A 23,925-nucleotide genomic window follows, 5' to 3' on the forward strand; every position below is an offset into this window, starting at 1 on the left:
AAGCTTACTGTGATGAACAATAGTTTTAATATATTATCATTCGTAATGGATGTTAAACACTTAAATACATTTCCGCGCAGCAGGCCAGGTACTTCTATGCTTGCTCAGGCGTGTGCATTCTCTCAATGTTATCAGGACAGAGAAACCAGACACGTGCTCATTGCTCACATGGAGCACTCCAAACAAAAGACAACGAAAAAATTTATGGTGGTTAGGGATGCACGATATATCGGTGAACATATCGGAATCGGACTATATTAGCTAAAAATGACAACATCGCCACCACTACTATCAGTAGCAGTCAAAGCTGTACAAAAAAGTCTGCAAACAACCAAACACCGGCCACGAATGATGTGTTTACAATACCGAGTTGGTGGGAAAGGATTCTTTTCGACCGCAACTTCTGGGGTAGCTAGCTTTAGCTTGGCACCTAGCTAGCACCAATACAACCAGCCTTAAAACAATGACCAGTAGAAACTGCAGTAATTTTCATTATTCTTAGCAATGATTTAGGAATCCTTGTGAGTAAGTATTAGCTAGGTAGCCACTTGTTGTTTGCCTATTGAAATTGAACTTCAGTTCATGAAATTAAATAGATAGCCAGCTACTTAACCCTGTTGCCCAAAGCTAAAGTTATAAGCAGCCAGCTAGCTTCATCTGGCTAGTGAGGTCCTACCAGTCCGGGTTATGTGTTGTGAAGTTAGCCATAATAAGGATTCGGCACAATAGTGGAATTTGACGTTTACCTTCAAAATAAAAGTACCTATTTGAAAGTGATGCAGAAGGTTACAATTGGTGGAATCATTACATTTTTAGACTAGATAATGTTACACAAGGTTGGAATGTGAAGCAATGAAATGGGGTATCGGTCTACTCGGTGACACCCACAGAACACAACTGTGAAGAGTTTACGCAAATATTAGCATTGTAGCTCTTATTGGCGGGACTGTGACTTTGTGAAATCACTATTGTGTGTATTGACATTGATATTGCACTGTACAGCTTTACCTAAGGATTGGGGATCAATGAAATGGGGTATCAGTCTACTCAATACCCAATATATATTTTTCTCATGTCCTCCTCAGAGTTGTCATACTCCAAAACATCCACGCAGTATTGTTTTTCTTCGGGAATAGTGTTCAATACACATAAGTTGACAATAAATGTGTCTCAATTCACAGTTGCTTCAGTTGCATAATAGCTACTATGCTAATGTATTCTGGGTGTCACTGAGTAGACTGATACCCCATGTCATTGAGCCACCATCCATAGGTAAGGCTGTACAGTGAAATAAGTATGTCCCCAATGCAATTCTAAAGTCTAATACAGCCAGTGTGATTTCAACAGATTTTTGTCAAATTAACAAATGATTATCTTTTGTTGATTTTATATAACAACATTCCAACCGTGTTTAGCATGATCTATTCAATTCTGGCATAATTCTACTATTTGTTTTCATTTGCATCACTGTCAATGATATGCTTTTATTTTGAAGGTGAACCACAAAGTCCACTATTGTGGCTAATCCTTCTTGTGGCTAACTTCACATAGATGGGTCCGACCACCATTAATCAAATACGAACTGTCTTATAAATTAGGGTTATTTTAGATGATGACACCTAGCTATATAGTAGGCTAGCTAACTATAGCTACTGAAACAGATGGTGTCGTTTTGCTATGTTTTTGGGGAAGAACATTGTTTGCATCCATGAGCGAGCTAGCTTTTTTTATGACCAGCACCGTAGGTGCGCGATAAAACTTTACCAGCATCATAGCATACGTATCGATGTATCGTTGTGACATATGAAATACGAGTGATAGTGTAATCAATGTGTAATAACTACGTAAAAAATGAATGAACGCATTAAATTATTATTTGACGTGCAGTCATATTCAGGTCCTGATTGGTCAACAAGCTTATTTGACACGTCAAATAGTGTTATTTGACACGCAAAGACTTAAACAGCTTTCCATAGTATGAAAGATCCTGGTTGAGAATGAAACAACTGAAGAAATTAACAACGAAACAGCACATCAAGTATGTGAAAGAAATAGGTTTTGATTATGTTTACTGGTAATGGGGACATACGTAAATGCCAACAAAATAACTTTTTGGTGTGTGTGTGTAACCTTTATTTAACGAGGCAAGTCAGTTAAGAGCAAATTTGTATTTACAATAGCGGCCTACCCCGGCCAAACCCGAACGACGCTGGGCCAATTGTGCACCGCCCAATGGGACTCCCAATCACGGCCGGATGTGATACAGCCTGGATTCAAACCAGGGACTGTAGTGAAGCTTCTTGCACTGAGATGCAGTGCTTTAGACCGCTGCGTCCATGTGTGTGTTTAACTATTTAACTGTACTAGAATGATTAAAAGGCCTAAAAAATGTTAAATATCGGTATCAGGTTTTCTGGCAAGGAAAATATTGGATATTGGTATCGGGAAAAAAATTCATATCGGTGCATCACTAATGATGATGGTTATGAAATAAACCAAAACTTGTTTCTCAAAAGTGTAGAAGGTTGTGAACTCTGCAAACAACGTTTCCACTCTGAGAATGAAAACTGTAAATGACTAATTAATCGATGCATTAACAGAAATGAATGTAACCAAATGATGGGGATTAACGTTACATTTACTACTGGAGACGTGATGGGGAACTGATCAAAATCAAAAGGCACAATTCACACAATAAAACAATGAATGAGAAGGAGACAGTTAAGCCATTCTGGAGAGAGACTCCCCCATATCTTCGCCACACACCCCTCCCCTTCTTCTTGTCTCAACATTTTAAATTATACTCTGACACATTATCTTCACACATATTTTAGATGCTGTTCACTGACAGCCACAACTCAATAATCAGCTAGGCCTATTGCCACGCGCAATGCCCAAATTACAGGCTTCCCAAATAGGCATACGATCTTGTGATTTGAAATAATCCACAGCTGTTTTTTTTAAATGAGCTAAAGGTCCTTGATTCCTCTGTGGTTAAGTCATGCTTTCTGGTAAAGTATTTTCAATTATTTTAATTGTTTCTGTATATACGAGTAATGATTATTTTGGCAAATGTATTTCAATTTAGTTCCCTCTTGGACCCACAACTATGCCATTAGAATCCCCCTCTTTCTAAGTTTTTCATCTCTGTCACATATGGAACTGCTATCAGGTGCGGAGTTTAGAATGGTGTTTTCCAACTAATTGCATTTTGGCAAATGTTTGAAAATGACATTTTATTGGCTGCTTTGTTACATGAGTTGCATGTTCTGTTAAAATGTATTACCATAATGTAAATGTGATTTCTGAGCGGTGTCATTCTAAGCTCCGTGGATGAACGCCCTAATGGGTTATGCACCCAATGCATATGTTTCCGGTAAATATCTCAAATGGCTTGTCAATTAAAATCTTCCCGGTTACGTTGTCAGGCGTCACATTTTCCTAATGGAAACCCTGCCAGGGTGTCAAAAACACTTTGAAATTTGACGTTTGGAGCAGCTTAGAAATTTGGCATTTGGATAAACGTGGATAAACGTCTAATACTGCAGTGAGACTGTGAGAGCTTGTTGTGTTTACAAACTAGTACCTCAGAGAGAGAGCCCAGAGAGCTGTAAGTGAGGTTGTAGTACACATACAGTTGAAGTCGGAAGTTTACATATGCCTTCGCCAAATACATTTAAACTCAGTTTTTGACTATTCCTGACATTTAATCCTAGTACAAATTCCCTGTCTTAGTTAGGTCAGTTAGGATCACCACATTATTTTAAGAATGTGAAATGTCAGAATAATAGTAGAGAGAGAATGATTTATTTCAGCTTTTATTTATTTCATCACATTCCCATTGGGTCAGAAGTTTACATACACTCAATTAGTATTTGTTAGCAATGCCTTTAAATGTATTAACTTGGGTCAAATGTTTCGGGTAGCCTTCCACAAGCTTCCCAAAATAAGTTGGGTGAATTTTTGCCCATTCCTCCTGACAGAGCTGGCCTCCTTGCTCGCACACGCTTTTTCAGTTCTGCCCACAAGTTTTCTATGGGTTTTTCATTTTTATTTTATTTTTTTAACCTTTATTTAACTAAGCAAGTCAGTTAAGAACAAATTCTTATTTTCAATGACGGCCTAGGAACAGTGGAGGTCTACAATTGTTTTTCTGAGGTCTTGGCTGGTTTCTTTTTCTTTTACCCCCTTTTTTCTCCCCAATTTCGTAGTTTCCAATTGTCAGTGGTTACTGTCTTGTCTCATCGCTACAACTCCCGTACGAGCTCGAGAGAGACAAATGTCGAGAGTCATGCGTCCTCCGAAACACAACCCAACCAAGCCGCACTGCTTCTTAACACAGCGCGCATCCAACCCGGAAGCCAGCCGCACCAATGTGTCGGAAGAAACACTGTGCACCTGGCGACCTGGTCAGCGTGCCCTGCGCCCTGCCCACCACAGGAGTAGCTAGTGCATGATGAGACAAGGATATCCCTACCTACCAAACCCTCCCTAACCCGGATGACGCTAGGCCAATCACCCCATGGACCTCCCGGTCGCGGCCGGCTGCGACAGAGCCTGGGCTCGAACCCAGAGTCTCTGGTGGCACAGCTTAAAATTAGACCACTGCGCCACCCGGGAGGTGAAGAGAGGCAGTGAGTTTGAAGGTAGGCCTTGAAATACATCCACAGGTACACCTCCAATTGACTCAAATGATGTCAATTAGCCTATCAGAAGCTTCTAAAGCCATGACATCATTTTCTGGAATTTTCCAAGCTGTTTAAAGGCACAGTCAACTTAGTGAATGTAAACTTCTGACCCACTGGAATTGTGATACAGTGAATTTTAAGTGAAATAATCTGTCTGTAAACAATTGTTGAAAAATTACTTGTCATGCACAAAGTATATGTCCTAACCGACTTGCCAAAACTATAGTTTGTTAACAAGAAATGTGTGGAGTGGTTGAAAAACGAGTTTCAATGACTCCAACCTAAGTGTATGTAAACTTCTGACTTCAACTGAACAGGGTGCATGCGTCTTTCTCATTGGCTGTTCATGACAGGTGAGTTGAGTTGATAAAACATTTTGACCAGGATGTTCTTTTAAGATGCTGTGAGACGTGTAGTCGTGGATATGTATCAAATTGCAACTGAGGTGCCCAGAACAGTAGATATTCAGTGTCACTACAGCACCCAGGTGGAATTCCAGTTGGCTGATGGCTACAAAAATAAGAGCTTACGATGTTAGAAATGCATTGCAAAGAGCTAAGCACCAGATATCAAGCTTAAAAAAGGAGCTCTCTGCGAAGTAAGTACCACAGCTCACATGTTGCAATAGCCTACTTTTATTACAGCTAGGCAGCCTACTTGTCTTCTGAGTTGATATCATGCATGCCGTTGGTTCAGCAAATGTAGAAATGATAGCCTAAAATTGACTGTCAGATTGATTAAAGGTTGTTTTAATGTTTGATTGTAGTTTTGAATACTTTGTGAAGTGCCATCAAGGATTTAAGTAGTTGTAGTTTACTTCAAATCCATAAAGATACTTATTCTTATCATACAAGTAGGCTTATCCAAAGTGTTGGGAAATTGGCAATGATCTATAATTACTAACTGTTAGCCTATATTGAATGATAAGAGTTTTAGGATTAACTTGAAGTATAATTTGTTATGTTTGAAATGTGATACCTCAGTTTCTTGAAATGTGACACCTCTATTCTCAGATAACACAGGCCAGACAATGCTCAAAGAGAGAGGGCAGCTAATAATACAAGATAAACTTGTGGTTGTTGATAAAGCCTGACCGATATACAGTGCTTTCAGAATGTGTTCAGACCTCTTTACTTTTTCATCAATCTAAACACAATACCCCATCATTTCAAAGCGAAAAGAGTTTTTCAGAAATGTTTGCTAATAGATTTTAAAAAACTGATCACATTTACATAAGTATTCAGACCCTTTACTCAGTACTTTGTTGAAGCACCTTTGGCAGCGATTACAGCCTCGAGTCTTCTTGGGTATGATGCTACAAGCTTGGCACATCTGTATTTGGGGAGTTTCTCCTATTCTTCTCTGCAGATCTTCATAAGCTCTGTCAGGTTGGATGGGGAGCGTCGCTGCACAGCTATTTTCAGGGCTCTCCAGAGATGATAGATTGGGTTCAAGTCCGGGCTCTGGCTGGGCCACTTAAGGACATTCAGAGACTTGTCCCGAAGCCACTCATGCTTTGTCTTGGCTGTGTGCTTAGGGTCGTTAACCTGTTGGAAGGTGAACCTTTCCCAGTCTGAGGTCCTGAGCAGGTTTTCATCAAGGATCTCTCTGTACTTTGCTCCGTTCATCTTTGCCTCGATCCTGACAAGTCTCCCAGTCCCTGCTGCTGAAAATCATCCCCTCAGCATGATGCTGCCACCAACATGCTTCACCGTAGGGATGGTGCCAGGTTTCCTCCAGATGTGACGCTTGGCATTCAGGCCAAAGAGATCCATCTTGGTTTAATCTGACCAGAGAATTTTGTTTCTCATGGTCTGAGAGTCTTTTGGTGCCTTTTGGCAAACTTCAAGCAGGCTGTCATGTGCCTTTTACTGAGGAGTGGCTTCCGTCTGGCCACTCTACCATAAAGGCCTAATTTTTGGAGTGCTGCAGAGATGGTTGTCCTTCTGGATTCTAGAGCTCTGTCAGAGTGACCATCGTGTTCTTGGTCACCTCCCTGACCAAGGCCATTCTCCTCCGATTGCTCAGTTTGGCCGTGCAGGCCAGCTCTACTATCAGTCTTGGTGGTTCCAAACTTCTTTTTTTTATGTAACCTTTACAGTGAGGGATTAAAGTATTTGATTCCCTGCTGATTTTGTACGTTTGCCTACTGACAAAGAAATGATCCGTCTATAATTTTAATGGTAGGTTTATTTGAACAGTGAGAGACAGAATAACAACAAAAAAATCCAGAAAAATGCATGTCAAAAATGTTATAAATTGATTTGCATTTTAATGAGAGAAATAAGTATTTGACCCCACAGAGGTCAGACGATCACAGAGGTCAGACGTTTCTTGTAGTTGGCCACCAGGTTTGCACACATCTCAGGAGGGATTTTGTCCCACTCCTCTTTGCAGATCTTCTCCTAGTCATTAAGGTTCCCCTTTGTTCCATTGGCCGTGTGTTTTGGGTCATTGGCATGCTGGAATACCCATCCACGACCCATTTTCAATGCCCAAGCCTCATGGCTTGGTTTTTGCTCTGATAAAACTGTGAGACCCTATATAGACAGGTTTGTGCCTTTCCAAATCATGTCCAATCAATTGAATTTACCACAGGTGGACTCCAATCAAGTTGTAGAAACATCTCAAGGATGATCACTGGAAACAGGATGCACCTGAGCTCAATTTCGAGTCTCATAGCAAAGGGTCTGAATACTAATGTAAATAAGGTGTTTTTATTGTTTAATTTTTGTGTGTGTAGGAATTGTAGGAACAATTGATAAGGAATTGTTTTTATTTCATCCATTTTAGAATAAGGCTGTAACGTAACAAAATGCGGAAAAAGTCAAGGGGTCTGAATACTTTCTGAATGCACTGTATATCGGTCGGTATCAGTAAGTTTTGTCCCCCATAAAATCGTTATCGGACCCCAAAAAAACATATCGGTCCGGTTGTTGACACGAGAATTCGTCATAATGGTTATGTATGTCTTATTAATGTGTTATCAAGTCCTTCAAATAAAGTGCTGCTAGTATTTCCTTATGTCATCTGAAATTATGAGAGCAGCATGGTTGTAAATCTGAGGCCCTCCACCTCAGTCAGGGCACATTGTGAGGGAGATTAGTCAGACGCCGTAATCTGAAAAGCATATGACCTGCTTGATTTGCCACATAAAATCCCCTGAGAGGAAGTTAGTGAAGTCTCAAAACAGTTGAACTGAACTAGTCTGGGATTCTTCTCTTCGAACAGAATGCATGAAACCCAGAGGAGATTCTAACATTCAAACAAGTTAACTCTCATTCATTCCCAGGGAGAGCTGCTTCTCTGAGAGTGAAGAGGAACGCAGTCTGTCATGGACACACAGCTTGGAACTCAAAGACTCCCTCGTTGATATGTACAAAGGTAAATACAAATGTTCAACTATGTATTCTAGTTATTAAGCCAATGTTACACGTCAGATACTGATTTCCCTGTTGTTATTGTCGACTTTTTGTGAGAGTGGATGTGTAGCAGAATGTTCAAGTGGGATAAACCAGTCTGGAAACGTTGCAGTATGTTGTTCTATAAAGATTGAATTGTTCTGTTAAGATAAGGTGTAAGACAACCAGAGTGTTTATAGTGAGTCCACTCCATAAGGGAGTCAAGAACACATTCTGAAGTGTAGCCTAATAACAGCAGTTCTAAGTCCTCAACTCAACCACTGTGCATTTTTCTATTTTACCACTGAGTTTCTAAGGCTTCTGAGAAACCGTCCTTTCCTTTTGACAGTAGAGACCAACGTGTGTAAGAATTGAATCTTGTGCGGATGACTTTGGCGGTAAATGTAATGTATTCAGAAGAGAGTGTGATGGTTTGGAAAGAATTACCAAAAAAGCGCTGTTGGAGAAATGTTCGACCCAAGTCTCTCCTCAAGAGGGCACACTTGCCATTTCAAATCGTTGTTTGAGAACTTTGGCAGGAAGGAAAACTGAGCCGGAGTTGGACCATCCTTTCTAAAACGTAATAAGTGAAGTTAGACCTTTTTCAAGCCTATTGAAGTGCTCTAAACTGTGGGTGTGACTGACATATGTGTTTTCTGAACTAGCCTATTGAAGTGCTCTAAACTGTGGGTGTGACTGACATATATGTTTTCTGAACTAGCCTATTCCATTTATTGACAAATATATCAAGTCTCTCTTCAAATGCAAAAAGTTGCATTGTCCTTGATTGGCTGCTAATCTTCAAAATAAATAGAATGGAAACAGGGAGCCATAGGCATAGACAGTCTGAACACCATAACAAATACGTTTGCCATAAACCTTTTATTACAATTTATTTGACTTAAATGAATATTTTCATCCATATTTTCCAAAACCTTTAGGCCTGTTACTCATTATTGTAGATCCTATTAATCCACAGATGTTGTGCTGGTAGTACTCATTTAACAGTGTTCATCTTCATGACAGTGTGAAGTGTTTGAATGATAAAAAGTAGTTTGAATGATAAATGTTGTCTATTCAAAGAGAAACCACCAGTGGTTATCAAGCATAGGGGATTGCTGCAGGACTGGTGGGGGACAAAAACAGGTAGTAGCTACTGCAGCAATCAAGAACAGCCCCAAGGCTGGTAGCCTATGCTTTTTCCTGTTACAGTAGAGGCTAGTACAGCTAAATAGGATAATTCCCAACGGTAAGCGCTCTATGTTAATTGAAGCTGTTTTGACCTAGCGGCAGGTTCGTTGCGTTACTGATATGCAGATGTATCCTGCTCCAGCTCTGCTTGTCCTACAACATCCTAGTGCAGGAGGGTGGAGCCCAACGACTGGAGCAAGATGTAGCCCAACACAAATCCTGATATTAATATATAAAGAGCCTTAGAGGAAGGCGTGTCAGCTTGTCTGTGACCGGTACCTTGTCAAAAACTACACCTGGAGGCATTGTGGCTCACATTAATGTCAGCCCTGAGCCCCTGCAGGTACCCCATCTGACCCCAGCAGACACTGGTGGACATACACAGATAAAGAAAGCATACAAGGATGACAGGCAGATTCGCTCCTAGGTCCCAGCCTCTTGTGTTTCAACCTCTGTGAGACATGAAACCGTCACAGTGTCTCAATCAAGTCTAATCTGTCTTTAGGGGTTCATTTAATCTCTAGTTATTAACCTTTTCCAACAGAGCCTGTGTCTGCGAGCAGCGCTGAGCTCTCAGTTCTCAGATCCTACTCGCAGCCGTTCGTCATCACGAAGCAAATCCCTGATTCTCTTTAAAACAAGAAACACTTTGCTACGTGGGTCTGTCTGACTCACTTTAATGAGACTGACTCAGGCAGGTGGAACCATGGGTGTCAAATATCCTAACTTGTCTGAATCTTGGACATGAATATGCTTTGAGGATTATCACGCGGTTCGTTCAGATGATTATGTGTCCATCCATAGTTAAGCAACAGTCAGAAATAATCAGAGTTGTTCCTACTTCAAAAAAAAGGTTAACTTAACATGTTCTGCAAATGGAGAGAATTTGCTGTCTAATAAATATGGGTTATCAGAAATCAAAGTAATTGTGCCTTTTTTCTAAGGGTAGTTAGGAAATGCTGCTAAGGCCTGCCCTATTTATTATGTATTATTATTAGTGTAAATTGAATAAATATGTGTTTGCCTTGACCACCGATAAGTGGATGTTCAATATGAAATCATAGCTCTGTATGAATTTGAGAGTCTAACATTTCCCAGCGACGTAGCTAGCTCTGTTCCAAGTCAAGTGTCCGGTCTACCATTACACTGGACTGAAAAACATAGCAGAAGACAGCTTTTTGAACTCACGTCTGGTATGTCTAATTCCTGTGTATCCATCTGTCTGCTGACTGCTTTTTCTCCCACCGGAGGATTCAAAGTGCAGCCTGCCTTCAAGCCCGGGCCAAATAACAAACAATGTGAAGTTTCCTAGGGAGTTGAATTGGCTCTCTGAACAGGGAGAGAAGAGCTACAGTCCCAGAGAGCTTTGTTCTTAGCAGGTGGATCGACCTCTGCCCTAACCCTTACTCCCTCCTACTTCCCCCGCTCTTAGCATCAGTCTCCCAGGCAGGAAATGTAGTGTTTAAACCCATTGGGTCAGTGATACTAACAGCAGCTGGTAGCGGGGTGGAAGAAACCGTTTGGTCTCTAGTCTTCCCCCATCATTCACGACCCTCTGCGATGTTCCTCCAACACCCACCCACCCAGCCTCTCACTGATTCCCCCCTCCACCGGGGCAAGAGGCGCACTATCGGCACGTTTGGGCTACCATGTGGGTCTGATTGAAGTCCTGAAATCCTTGGAATTGAGTGTGGTGTGGCCTAACAGGCCGCCCCGCTTCCTAAGTGGGTGGTCTCACTCTGAGCGGTAGGCAGGCACAGGGATTCTCAGCCTCTGTCCCTCTTTGTCTCCCTGTGTTGGTTTAGGGAATAGACACAGGGTGGGCACTGTTAAAACGGTGCCTGGGGTGATTATTCTGATCTGGGAGAGACCACAGCACATACATAGACTCACACACACATTGTTGTTGTACAGGTTTTGGATATTTTTGTGGTTCACTAAACGAAACATCTTAATTATTGAGTTATGTGTAATATAGCCTTAACCTTCCTTGTTGAAGGTAGCTTCTAAAATGAAGCATCTCTGGTGATGATGGATACCCTGTTGTAACTTTAGCCAGCTGCCAGGAAGGGAATGGTGTCCAGTCCAATGCCTTGTTAAGGAATTTAAAATAATTCACCAGGAAATCAGCCTATTGTTTAGTCTCTGCTCCGGCTCAATAACATTGCAGCAATGTTGTGCAAATGCTGCATTGCAAGTCCCCCTCAATTGTGATCACACACCTGATGACCGCCTATGAACCATAGAGCAAAACAAACAGGGCTGGCTTTGCACAAACGGTCACTGCTGTGACCCGTGCTCAAACATCAATTGCTAATGAGGACCTCTTGGTTGTGCTGCTGCTGTCAGACCTGGGTTCAAATAGTATTGTTTTTCTTTCACATGCTTTAAGCTGTAGTTGATTGAGCTTGCCTGGAATACCAGAGGTATTTGGACTCTTTGGGACTATCCCATTGGTTCCATTGTGCCAGACTAGCTCAGTCAAGCAATTTGAAATGAAACCAATACTATTTGAACCCAGATGTGATTGGTTGGTTGTGCTGATGTGATCAACCCACAGCCACATTCACCCCCCAGAGGAGCTCTGCAAAGCACAATGGTGCTGTAAGGCAGTTTTGACAGCTAGGAAAACATGTATTTAAATCCAACTTTGAATATTTTTGTAACCTAAACCCCACCTCCCTTCCTCCCCTTATCATTATTATTAGCTACTACAACTTATAGCAAGGCTTAGACACTGAAACCTTTTCCTTTGGAAAGAATCCTGGAATGTTTGAAGCTGTTTCCCAAATGGCATCCTATTCCCTACACAGGGAATAGGGTGCCATTTTGGCTATGGTAGGGCTCTGGTCAAAAGTAGTGCACTATGTAGAGTGTAGGGTGGCGTTTAGGACGCTGGCTGAGTGTTGATTCTAGAGCTGGGCCACTTGTCTCCTGCTGGTGGTTCTGAAGGACAGGTCGAAGCCAGAGCATCACTCATCCTTTACAAAAGCGCTTCATTTGGATTCCGTCCTAGCGCATAGCAAAGGTTCCTGTTTATAAGCATGTTAGTAGAGGGATTTTCTAACAAAAGAAAACACCCCAGTATAAGTCCTCCTTAACACTAAAATAATCATTGTATGTGTACTTGTGTGTATTGTGAATCCTCACATTGAAATGTAGTGACTAATGGATTGTGTGGCTAAAAGCAGATGAAATAATAGTTGGACAAATTATGTTCATTGAGGGTACTACTAACTTAGTCCTGTAGTAGTGAGTCATTTAGTGCTGCCTAACAGTTGCATAAAGAACTCAATTTACCCTAACCTGTGGATGTCACAATATTGCACCATGCAGGTATAGAGGGAAAGGTGAAAAGAAGGTACGGATGTGAAACTGCCTGTCAATGCCCGGCCACGTCATGTGACCCTGAGTTGACTCCTGAATGCAGGTGGACCCACCCACCGATCCCTCCTCAGTAGTTTCTGTAGAGTGACTAATAACATGTTCGTTCTTGTGACACACCACTCTTTACAAGTTTCACAAGCCTGTCGGTTACAATGAGGCTTTGTTTGGTATTGTTACTATGACACAACATAACACTTTTGCACTTACAACCATATAATTACATATTAGAAGTATTTTGAGTCTCCTGACCCATCCTGAGTTTATTCCCATTGTTTGGCATCATTTATTCATTATCTTCAAGAAAATATCAGGATTTTGATGGTCAATTTATCAATTATGTGAAACAAGCGTTCCAATACAGAATGTAAAGGAAAAATGACGTTTTCATTTCCCAACAAGAACTAATGTAGCCAAATATGCCGGAACGTATTATCTACTTATGGATAAGCCGAGGTTGTCTGACACAGATTTAGTCTGTTCTGAAGTGCTAGTGTTAAGGTAAGGTAAGCAAGGAAAGACCAGGGATGACTCCTAAATGCCACACTATCCCCTCTAAAGTCCACTACTTTTGACTTGAGCCTAATACTCCCTAGTCACAAGTGAATATGGTGCCATATGTAAAGCTAGTTTGTTGTACTCTGGAATACAAACGGTTTAGAAATCCTGGCTAACTAGATCTAGACATTTTAGGTAGGGATCCAATGGAGTATGTCTGTCTTGCTGAGTGCTGATGAGTAGTTAGCCCTCTGGTTGATGCTTGATAGATCGTCATTATTCAGGCTTTACATTCCCAATAAAGCCTCTGCTAAACCCAAAGCATTGAATATATAATCACATGTGATCGCTGTAATTCAAATAAGCACATTGGATGATGTGAGTGACAATAATTAGAAATCTGATTATCTGCACTGTATTTGCACTCTTGTTAGCTTAGCTGATAAGATTTCTCTTCCTCATTCGTCCAACAGTATTAAGAATTTAAACAAGTCCTTTATAGTGACTAAGGCCATACACACTATGATGGTTTTGTGTTATCATGTACTTTTAGCCAAGCTCGATTCAAATTGTGTGTTTGGATAAATGCTATTAGACAGCGTTCACATTGATTCAAATGCAACCGCTTTTGAATTTTACCTCAGACATTCATCTTGGCTTTTTCGTCACTGGTTGTCAGTGCTCCCGAGTGGCGCAGCGGTCTAACGCACTGCATCTCAGTGCTAGAGGCGTCACTACAGACCCTGGTTAGATTCCAGGCTGTATCACAACCGGCCTGTGATTGGGAGTCCCATAGGGTGGTGCACAATTGGCCCAATGTCGTCCAGATTAGGGTTTTGCCGGAGTAGGCCGTCACTGTAAATATGAATTTGTTCTCAGCTTGCCTAGTTAAATAAAGGTTCAATAAAAACAAATCTTCTGAAGAGCTTACAGTAGATTCTTAGAGTACTGGTTAGCAGTGACTTTTCACTTCCACAAATAGACTTGATATGAAATTGTAACTATACGTATAGCTAGCCATAGTTTACCTTTCAAGTTACCATCACGAAAAAATCCCGTATCCTTTTCCTAGGCCTACATACTGAGGCTATGCATCATTTTTCATAAAGCCCTTGTGAAAACAGGTTCACTATTTCTCATAGTCACTTTATGTGCAGAGGCTTTAGGATCACCTTTACGTTTTCAACCAGGGATACAATGCAGTAAGTACAATCAGACAGAGCGATGCCTTTTTCTCTCCTGAGTGTGAGATAAGATATTCAGGGGCTGATCTAGCAGTCTGCAGCAGGGTTTCGTGCTCTAAGCTATTCACTCTACACAGCTGTCACACCTACAAGGGATTGGGAAGGGTGGGCTTGCTTCCTTGGCTCCCCCCAAGCCTCCCGGCTCCCGGATTTTTCTCGCCCAAAATTAGCTGGATCTTTGTGAAAATGAGGCACTCATCCTGGCTGATTCTGCAGGTCATCCCCCCCCCCCCCCCTAATGCTGGATGATCAGCGCTTCCTGTCCTGTTGACAGACTGCCACCCAGACTGGATCCATCCTGCGGAGGATCTGCAGTGGTGCGGCTTTCACCATACATTCCCCAGGGCTCAATTCAATTATCACTATCACTGAGGCTGAGCCTCCGATAGATAGAGATCTCGTGGTCCAATATCCTTCCTCTCAGGGCTCCCAGTCTACCATCAGAGAGGCACTAAGCCCAGGTATAGTCCTAATCAGGGTGTAGGCACACATTCACACACCTTGATTAGTGAGGTGGTTTAATAGGGCAGCTCTACTGGGTGGATGTAAACTATTTGACCAAAAAGTTTTACTTTCCAATAGTCTTTCACTTTGACGTAGCAGCATAAGTTTGAGGGGGGGGGGGGGGGGGAGTTCTGTAAGAGTGATGAGACGCAGGTTCATCATCAATACTTATTTGAGGTGACCTCTCTCTGCCTGCACCGTGGTAGTGGTGTTGTCTGAGGTTGACCTTTGTCAACTTAGCACATTGTTTTGGCAACAAATATGCATTGTCTCCTGAAAGGTGGCGTCACTTGTACACAGCACTAGTACCTCAAACAAAGTTATGCTGTCTGACGTAAGACAATGACGAAAATGTCATTCGCTCGGCAATCACGAGTTCTCTTAGAAGTTGTAGCCACACATCTATCTAGCTTTAGAACGTAGTTATGTTATGATGTATACCACTTGAAAGTGAACACATGTAACTAGCTATGTCACCGTTTCAGGCAGGACTCTGGCGGCTGTGAAACGACCTCAACAGAAAGCTCCGCATCACTCGTCGTGGTCGGCCATTGTGTGTTCCCTCTTTGTTCGTCTCTCACACACCTCCTGCTCTCTCTTTGCCCTCCATTTATCTTGTGGGAATGGTTAATATTACACACAGATCAATATTTGTCCCTTCAGAGGTCCTCAAGTTGAGTGTTTTTATTTTTTTACCAGTCTATTCAGCATTTTGTCAGTTTTGATGGTGGATGAACTATGAAATGGAAAGGTGCTAAGGTCAGTTACTGCATAAAGGCTGAAATGTGCCCTGGCTGGCTCGGTGCTTCATTGTCCATACCTATTAATGTCATGGAATTCCACCCTGTACTCGCCTCTCTTTAAAAGACCCTTTACAAATGACCTGTTCGCTTTCTTTTAAGAATAGCCCCATGTCCAAATATGTATCACTGGCATGTAAACCTATGTAAGAACCCTTTGTGGAAGTTTTGAGTGAAATGTTGTTGAAAGTTTGAGAAAAGATCTTTGCCATCATTTGGATTAATGACTTAAACTCCCCAATAATTGTCTAACTTTGTTGTTCTAAATAGGTTCTTATTTTATCGGCACATTAGGCTTATGTCTCCTGATAGTTTCAGAAAGAATCGGTTAGCTTTCACTTATTTCTTTATGGTGAACATAAAACTTGTACAGTATTTGAAAAACTAGTGATTCCATACCAGTTGATTCAAATGAGAAATTGGTTGCATTTCTTGTATTTTTAGCATGAATAATACATGTAAACTATATAACCACACTGTTATTGCAATAGTCAAATCAATAAACTACATAAATTAAAGTGTAATACATTTATTAAAACAATTCCACGTGCCATAGATGGGCCTTTTGTGGAGCAAAATAGGAAGAATGTATCCAAATCTTTTCATCCCAGGGAAGTCAAGTCCATCACCTGCCTTGGAACAGGCAGCCCATGACAATCAACTGTCTCAGCAGGTGCCTTCTCTGGGTGTTAGTGTTCCATGCCATATAAGATGTATGTTTACCTAACCACCTACTACATTCTCCATCCATCTGCATTTTACTGGACCAAAAACCATAAGCACGCCGCTGCACAATTAAACCTGCTTTAAGTTCCTCTCCAGATTAATGTCTGTATCAAAATTCATAAAGAATAGTGGGAAGATTTGAAGCCTGAGCTAGAGGATTCACAGGGATTTTGTATGAAGCCCATTTAATCAGGATAACACTGTTATTAATATTCATCAAGTCAGCTGGAATACAAATGACTGTGGAATCTGGAAACTTTTGCCGCGGAAAATGTATTAAATGCAGCTTAAAAAATTAATGGAATTTTGTTTATATTAGGGGGTGAGTGGGGGGAATGCAAAACCCGGTATTGGTTGACTGAGATTGGGCTTAGATATTTCTTTTTGAAGAATTCCATCTTTGACAGACTTCAAAGGCTTTTTCAATGAATGCGATGCATGAATGGTCATTTAAAAGGATTTAAAGACATTACACTGCAATAATTGTACATGAATAATAAGTAGCCCACAGAGGCAATTAGCTCAAAGTCTACAAGGCAAGAATATGAAGATCACAGAAAGACAGGAAAGGACAAAGAAAATGAGAAAAGTTTGAAATGCCGGATAAAGCTGGTTTCATCATTTAAAGGCTATTGTCATGGATTTTAAACCAGCACTCTTTCACCATTGTTTCAATTACAGGCATCTGTTTGTCTCTTAAACGTCACTGAATTGAAACACTAGTATATGAATTCTAATCCAATTCATGAATCGGGATAGCTTACAATTTGAGTTAGGGTTCTCTTTAAGCACCCAATTATGGTCTGTTGACCATACCAGGCACTTGTAACATGATTGATCAACATGCATACTATTTCTGAAATACATTTTTAAAAAGTGCCCAACCCTGCTTGTGGGAAATAATGACCTTGACAAAGAATGACCATAATATAACTGCGAATCATGATTGGATTGATTGGTTCACATTTATTCATTGATAGGCAGGTCTTTGTATCTCCCACATAACCTCCTCCAAGTGCAACATTAAGCTTTAAAAGAGCAACTCCCAGACTCTCATCTCGTGGTGCAAAACTTCTATGAAAGGATAGAAATAAAGTCTCTTTTTGGGGGCGGAATGGATTATTGGATCATATTTCATTAAGGCTTTGTTTGGTGATTCACTGTGTGGAAACCCACGTCAATCAATGATTCAAGTTCGTATTTTGTCGAGCTGCGCCCTTTGCCGTTCCAATCCCATCTCGGTTCCTTCATCCCCCCCCCATCCAAAATGATGAGAACATCAAAAGGTCAGGTTTGTATGCTCTGTTTTTCTGCTTCTCCTTTATCAAAGCTACTTTCTCATGTTCATGTTAAAGGATTACCAATCTCCTGAGCCATACCTACCACTGCTACCAGCCGTACCGGCTCAAAAGTCCCTCTCCTTCTACCAAATCCTCCCCCAAAAGACTAGCTTTTGCCCAGAGTCTATCACTGGGATTAATGGAGCCCTGTTGTTTCTTCCACAAAAAGCCAGTTGTCCGTTCACGCCTCACCGTGTCAGAGCTGAATAGCGTGTGAGCAGTGTGTGAGCAGTGTGTGAGCAGTGTGTGCTGGCTTACAACACAGGGATAACGTTCCACTGGCATCTGCCCTAGAGGTCACCCACCCGCCAAGCACCCAACCTCCCAAGAGCTTTCTCTTTTTCCCACTTCTTTCTTGTTCACTCAATCACTCTTTCTCCCTCCTCTCCTGGATCTGTCTCTAGGTCTCCTTCTTCACCTAAACTCTCAGTGGTTGTGGACCCACAAACTCATATGCCTTGTTATATCTGTCTTTCAACAACCCTAGCCCTCTTCTAGAAATGATGTTTGGGCCATCTGTATACCCTAAAGAGAAGGATAGAGACACTTTCTGGAGATTCTAAAGTGATTTGTATATCTATCAATATCTATATGGTTCATACAATAGAAACCACTTTGTGCCTCTGAGGTTGCCCCACCTTCAGAATGCTAGCCCAGCTCCCATGCTGCATCTGGAAGGATTCTGTTGAAGTCGCTTACTGCAGTGGGTGTATTCTAATTGTCTTTTGTCTTAGCCCTGTCACCACTAGATGGTAGCCCTCTCCTACAGTACACACACACACACACACACACACACACACACACACACACACACACACTGTCTAAGAGCAACAGGCTCCCTTCCTGCTCCCTCCCCCAAACAGTGAATGTCAATGGTTCCCTTAATTGCTTCCAGTCAGTGTATTTGTTGCTTGCTTATGAATTAACTTGCAGTTATCAGAACCAATTTAACAGCCATCCTTTAATTACACCTGAGTAGAGGCTGAACTTTAATTGGTGGGGCTTCCTAACGAGCAAGGAGGATCTGATACGGGGCTTGAGCAGTATTAAATGACTGTTTACTTTCCTGATAACTAAAAGCATTAAATGATATCTGCGTGACAGGATTATGATTTGTTAATTGCCGGCATACATTAGTGCCTTGATAAACTGTTAGTTAGAGCAATGGTACGCAGTGGAGAGATAGGGGCTAGATGATGAGATGACTTAAATAAAGCACCATTTCACTCTGCAAATGAAAGATGTCGGTCTTGTTTTGCTATACTCAGGGAGGTTATTAAAGATCCTCTCTCTGCAGCAGAGGTACCCCTGAGATCATATTGACAGGCTATAATTAATACTAACCTTTCCTCTAGGCTAATGTACTGTAAAGTGTATGCTTCGGTGCCTCCAACTAAATGCATTTTTCCAGATTTTTAAATGAATCATATCCATTTCTATATTATTTTCAGCTAATCCTAAAGTCAATGAGGAGCTGAAACAAAGACTGCCCTCCCCAGTAAGGCACCAACGCTCAGAGACCACGCTGCCACAACTTGGGTAAAGATGCCCTCGTATTATTCTCCTCCGCTCGTATGTACTGACATTGTTTGGGTATGGCTTTTCACCCACGTGACAGAAAAAACGTTTGTTATAATATTACGGGATGTTTATCAGTGTTACTGTGACGACTCGCTGCAATAATGACTTCTTCTTTGTCGACTTGTGTGTTCTAAATCCTGAGCGAATGTTGGCTACAAAGGCTAAAAATACAAGCTCGTAGTCTTCTAGTTTGTTCATCCTCAGTTGAATGCGAAAACTAAATTGGATACGAATACAATTAGCTACTGTACACTGTACACTATGTCAATGTGTTAGGTACCTTTGTTCCCGCATTGTCGATTGTGTTAACATGATTTTCATTGCACCCTTGTCTTCAAAGAGCATTTTATTTCTCTCAACAACACCCTCTTTCAGACTCGATGCTGTTTGTAAATGTCCACAAAAAGATTAGAAATAGCTACCACATCCTGTAAAAAGGATGCTATGAGACTTTTCCCAGTTTAAAGATGGTTAAGACTTGCTTGCCGTAGCTTACAGGCTTAGCACTGGGAAGGTCATGCTGCTGTGACAGTGTTGACAGTGATGAGCTCTCTTTTCCATGACCCCACGACTCACCTGTCAAGTCCCTGCTTGCGTCTCAAAGAGCACCCTATTCCCTATATAATGCACTACTTTTGACCGGAGCCCTATGTAGGTAGGGCGCCGTTTTGGACGCGGCCCCTGTTAGCTACAGCAGTGGCCCACTTGAACATCTGAGCTCAGGCCATGCTCAGCTATAAATTCTACCATACCCATCCATGCACTGCAATATTAATGGATATTAGCAGTAGATTCAAAATCATTTGGATTTCATTTGGGTACATTTTGAATTGTTTCATTTGAATTCTTCATCTAAGTTTCTTCAGAATTTCACCTTTCGTTCCATCAGTTTAAGTTTTTATTTTGCTTTATTTCAGAAGTACTGACTTGGGAGCCATTTTGGGCACAACATCAAATCAACTTGTACTAGAGGAACCTGACAAAGACTGGCCACAAGGTATCTGACCTTTTTTTAAATTCTTCTTCCTATCTTTCAAGACACAAAATATAGCATTTTGTAAATGGATGTCTTTCTTCAGTGCTTGAGCGCTACGCTGGCTGTATGTACAGTGGGGCAAAAAAGTATTTAGTCAGCCACCAATTGTGGATGTTCTCCCACTTAAAAAGATGAGAGAGGCCTGTAATTTTCATCATAGGTACACTTCAACTATGACAGACAAAATGAGGGGAAAGATCCAGAAAATCACATTGTAGGATTTTTAATGAATTTATTTGCAAATTATGGTGGAAAATAAGTATTTGGTCAATAACAAAAGTTTATCTCAATACTTTGTTATATACCCTTTGTTGGCAATGACAGAGGTCAAACGTTTTCTGTAAGTCTTCCACACACTGTTCCACACAAGGCTTTCACACACTGTTGCTGGTATTTTGGCACATTCCTCCATGCAGATCTCCTCTAGAGCAGTCATGTTTTGGGGCTGGTGCTGGGCAACACAGACTTTCAACTCCCTCCAAAGATTTTCTATGGGGTTGAGATCTGGAGACTGGCTAGGCCACTCCAGGACCTTGAAATGCTTCTTACGAAGCCACTCCTTCGTTGCCCGGGCGGTGTGTTTGGGATCATTGTCATGCTGAAAGACCCAGCCACGTTTCATCTTCAATGCCCTTGCTGATGGAAGGAGGTTTTCACTCAAAATCTCACGATACATGGCCCCATTCTTTCCTTTACACGGATCAGTCGTCCTGGTCCCTTTGCAGAAAAACAGCCCCAAAGCATGATGTATCACAGTAGGTATGGTGTTCTTTGGATGCAACTCAGTATTCTTTGTCCTCCAAACACGACGAGTTGAGTTTTTACCAAAAAGTTATATTTTGGTTTCGTCTGACCATATGACATTCTCCCAATCTTCTTCTGGATCATCCAAATGCTCTCTAGCAAACTTCAGACGGGCCTGGACATGTACTGGCTTAAGCAGGAGGACACGTCTGGCACTGCAGGATTTGAGTCCCTGGCGGCGTAGTGTGTTACTGATCGAGGGAGATTATCAGTGGTCTTGTATGTCTTCCATTTCCTAATAATTGCTCCCACAGTTGATTTCTTCAAACCAAGCTGCTATTGCAGATTCAGTCTTCCCAGCCTGGTGCAGGTCTACAATTTTGTTTCTGGTGTCCTTTGACAGCTCTTTGGTCTTGGCCATAGTGGAGTTTGGAGTGTGACTGTTTGAGGTTGTGGACAGGTGTCTTTTATACGGATAACAAGTTCAAACAGGTGCCATTAATACAGGTAACGAGTGGAGGACAGAGGAGCCTCTTAAAGAAGAAGTTACAGGTCTGTGAGAGCCAGAAATCTTGCTTGTTTGTAGGTGACCAAATACTTATTTTCCACCATAATTTGCAAATAAATTCATAAAAAATCCTACAATGTGATTTTCTGGATTTTTTTCTCATTTTGTCTGTCATAGTTGAAGTGTACCTATGATGAAAATTACAGGCCTCTCTCACCTTTTTAAGTGGGAGAACTTGCACAATTGGTGGCTGACTAAATATTTTTTTGCCCCACTGTATCTGTGTTTGTAATTGCACATTATAGAAATATTTTGTTCACTTCAGTATTTGGAAACCTGTGTAAATGACTGCAGATTTCAGAGCCTGGGTGTTCCTGCCTGTTTACCCACTTGCTTTAGTTTCAATGCTGTTCCATGCGATACATAAACATTTATTTACATGTGTAAATCACTTCCAGCTAGGGTGTCACTTTGCCATCTAATAACCATTACCTAGACCGTCCGAAGTCATATGGCACTGCCACTATTTAGATAAACTGGTTGGAATGACAATGAGCGATAAACAGAGTATTTACCCATTGATTTATATGTACACTAGATGACTGACAGGGGGGTGCTGTTTTGAAGCCACCGCGCCTCCATCTTGGCACTCCCCCACCGTTGTAAATAAAATATTTTGGAAGCTGTAGAAATGCATTTACTAATGTATACATTTGTTATGCCACATGTATTTTATTACATACACCTTAATGCATACTTTAAATTATATTATGTAAGCTAAAGATTCCTTAAAGTTAAACATTTTTAAGTGCTAATGTAAACAATGGTTAAATAAATGTAAATTTGTCCTTGAAACATTTCATTGAAAGACTGTAGAATTCCATTCATTCCTATGGAGGACTGACACTTCTGGGGAGTGCCAATATGGCCGACCGATGGCTTCAAAGCCTCTCATTGGCCAATACATAGCATCAGCATTCCAGGGTTTATATACGTCATTGGTATTTACCCACCCTTCACCAAACACTCCTGATATGTAAATGTATTCAGCTCCTCTGCTCAAATATACATTTGGGCTGTAGCTAAAACACTTAGTCTTGCTAGCCAAACAGCTATTAATGACATGGCCTGTACGATTATTAAAATATGGCAAGCAGAGTGGTGTTTCCTGTGGTATCAGGAGCGAGCCGGAAAGGAGCTCCAAAAGGAGACGTTTTTGCAAGCAAAGGCTGTTGGCCCTACTCATCATGGGTACATAGACTTCTTCCTAAATGTCCTCCCATACTTGTTGGTGTGTGCTATCGGCCTCCTAAGCATAATCATTTATATGATTTACTTGAATCGAATTGCTGTGATCACAATGTATTTGCTGATAGGGAATGTATTCTGCTTGGTGATTTTAATACCAATGTGCACTTATCACCCAAGAAAAGTTAAATGACCTGTACAACTTTGATCAGTTATTTGGACTAAAACAACTGATTGTTAAGCCAAACCCAGGTGTGAATTGACAGTAAATCAACTTTGGATTTGATTATTGTATCAGATCAAGAGAAAGTCTGTCAGTCAGGTATCTTAAATATTGGTTTTAGTGATCATATGGTAAACTACTGTACCCGTAAGAAATCCAAAATCCTACTGGAGCCAGGTAATAACCACATGAAGGTACGGTCTATGAAAGGAACGTTTTGTAGAAGGACTTGGAATTTTGGATTGGTCTCATGTACTAAACTGTGATGATGTTGATCAAACTTGGTATCTTTTTAAAGATCTTTTTCTGTCTGCACTCGACTCTCTGCCACCGGTGAAACAAATTCAAATCAAACAGCGGTCAGGGAAATGGATCACTTCTGAGATCTTAGACCTCATAAGGGAACGGGATCGCTACCTGGCCAAATTCAGAAGGACAAATCTACAACACGATTATTATGGTTTTATTAACTCTAGAAACCAGCCAAATGGATAAGGACAAATCCCAACAATACAAATCAAATTATATCGGTCATATACACATGGTTAACAGATGTTATTGCGAGTGTAGCAAAGTGCTTGTGCTTCTAGTTCTGACAGTGCAGCAATATCTAAGTAATACCTAACAATTCCACAACAAATACCCAATACACACAAATCTAAGTAAAGGAATGGAATAAGAATATATAAATATATGGATGAGCAATGTCAGAGCGGCATAGGCTAAGATGCAATAGATAGTATAGAATACAGTATAAACATATCAGATGAGTAATGCAAGATATGTAAACATTATTAAAGTGGCATTAT

At 41.1% G+C, this 23,925-nt stretch overlaps 1 protein-coding gene across 2 annotated transcripts in view; it reads left to right on the forward strand.

Annotated features, from left to right (window-relative positions):
* mipol1 (mirror-image polydactyly 1) overlaps positions 1-23,925 on the forward strand; it is a 70,577-nt gene that overhangs the window by 4,347 nt on the left and 42,305 nt on the right. The window contains exons 2-4 of one of the 2 annotated variants that reach the window (XM_031828690.1): positions 7,981-8,072; positions 19,228-19,315; positions 20,278-20,354. In XM_031828690.1, coding sequence (XP_031684550.1) covers positions 8,063-8,072; positions 19,228-19,315; positions 20,278-20,354 — 175 coding nt within the window. In that variant the 5' untranslated portion in view covers positions 7,981-8,062. Of the gene's footprint in view, positions 1-7,980; positions 8,073-19,227; positions 19,316-20,274; positions 20,355-23,925 lie in introns of both variants that reach the window. The other variant, XM_020487733.2, reaches the window with a different exon arrangement.

This window comes from Oncorhynchus kisutch, linkage group LG7 (assembly GCF_002021735.2).
Source record: "Oncorhynchus kisutch isolate 150728-3 linkage group LG7, Okis_V2, whole genome shotgun sequence".
NCBI lineage: Eukaryota > Metazoa > Chordata > Actinopteri > Salmoniformes > Salmonidae > Oncorhynchus > Oncorhynchus kisutch.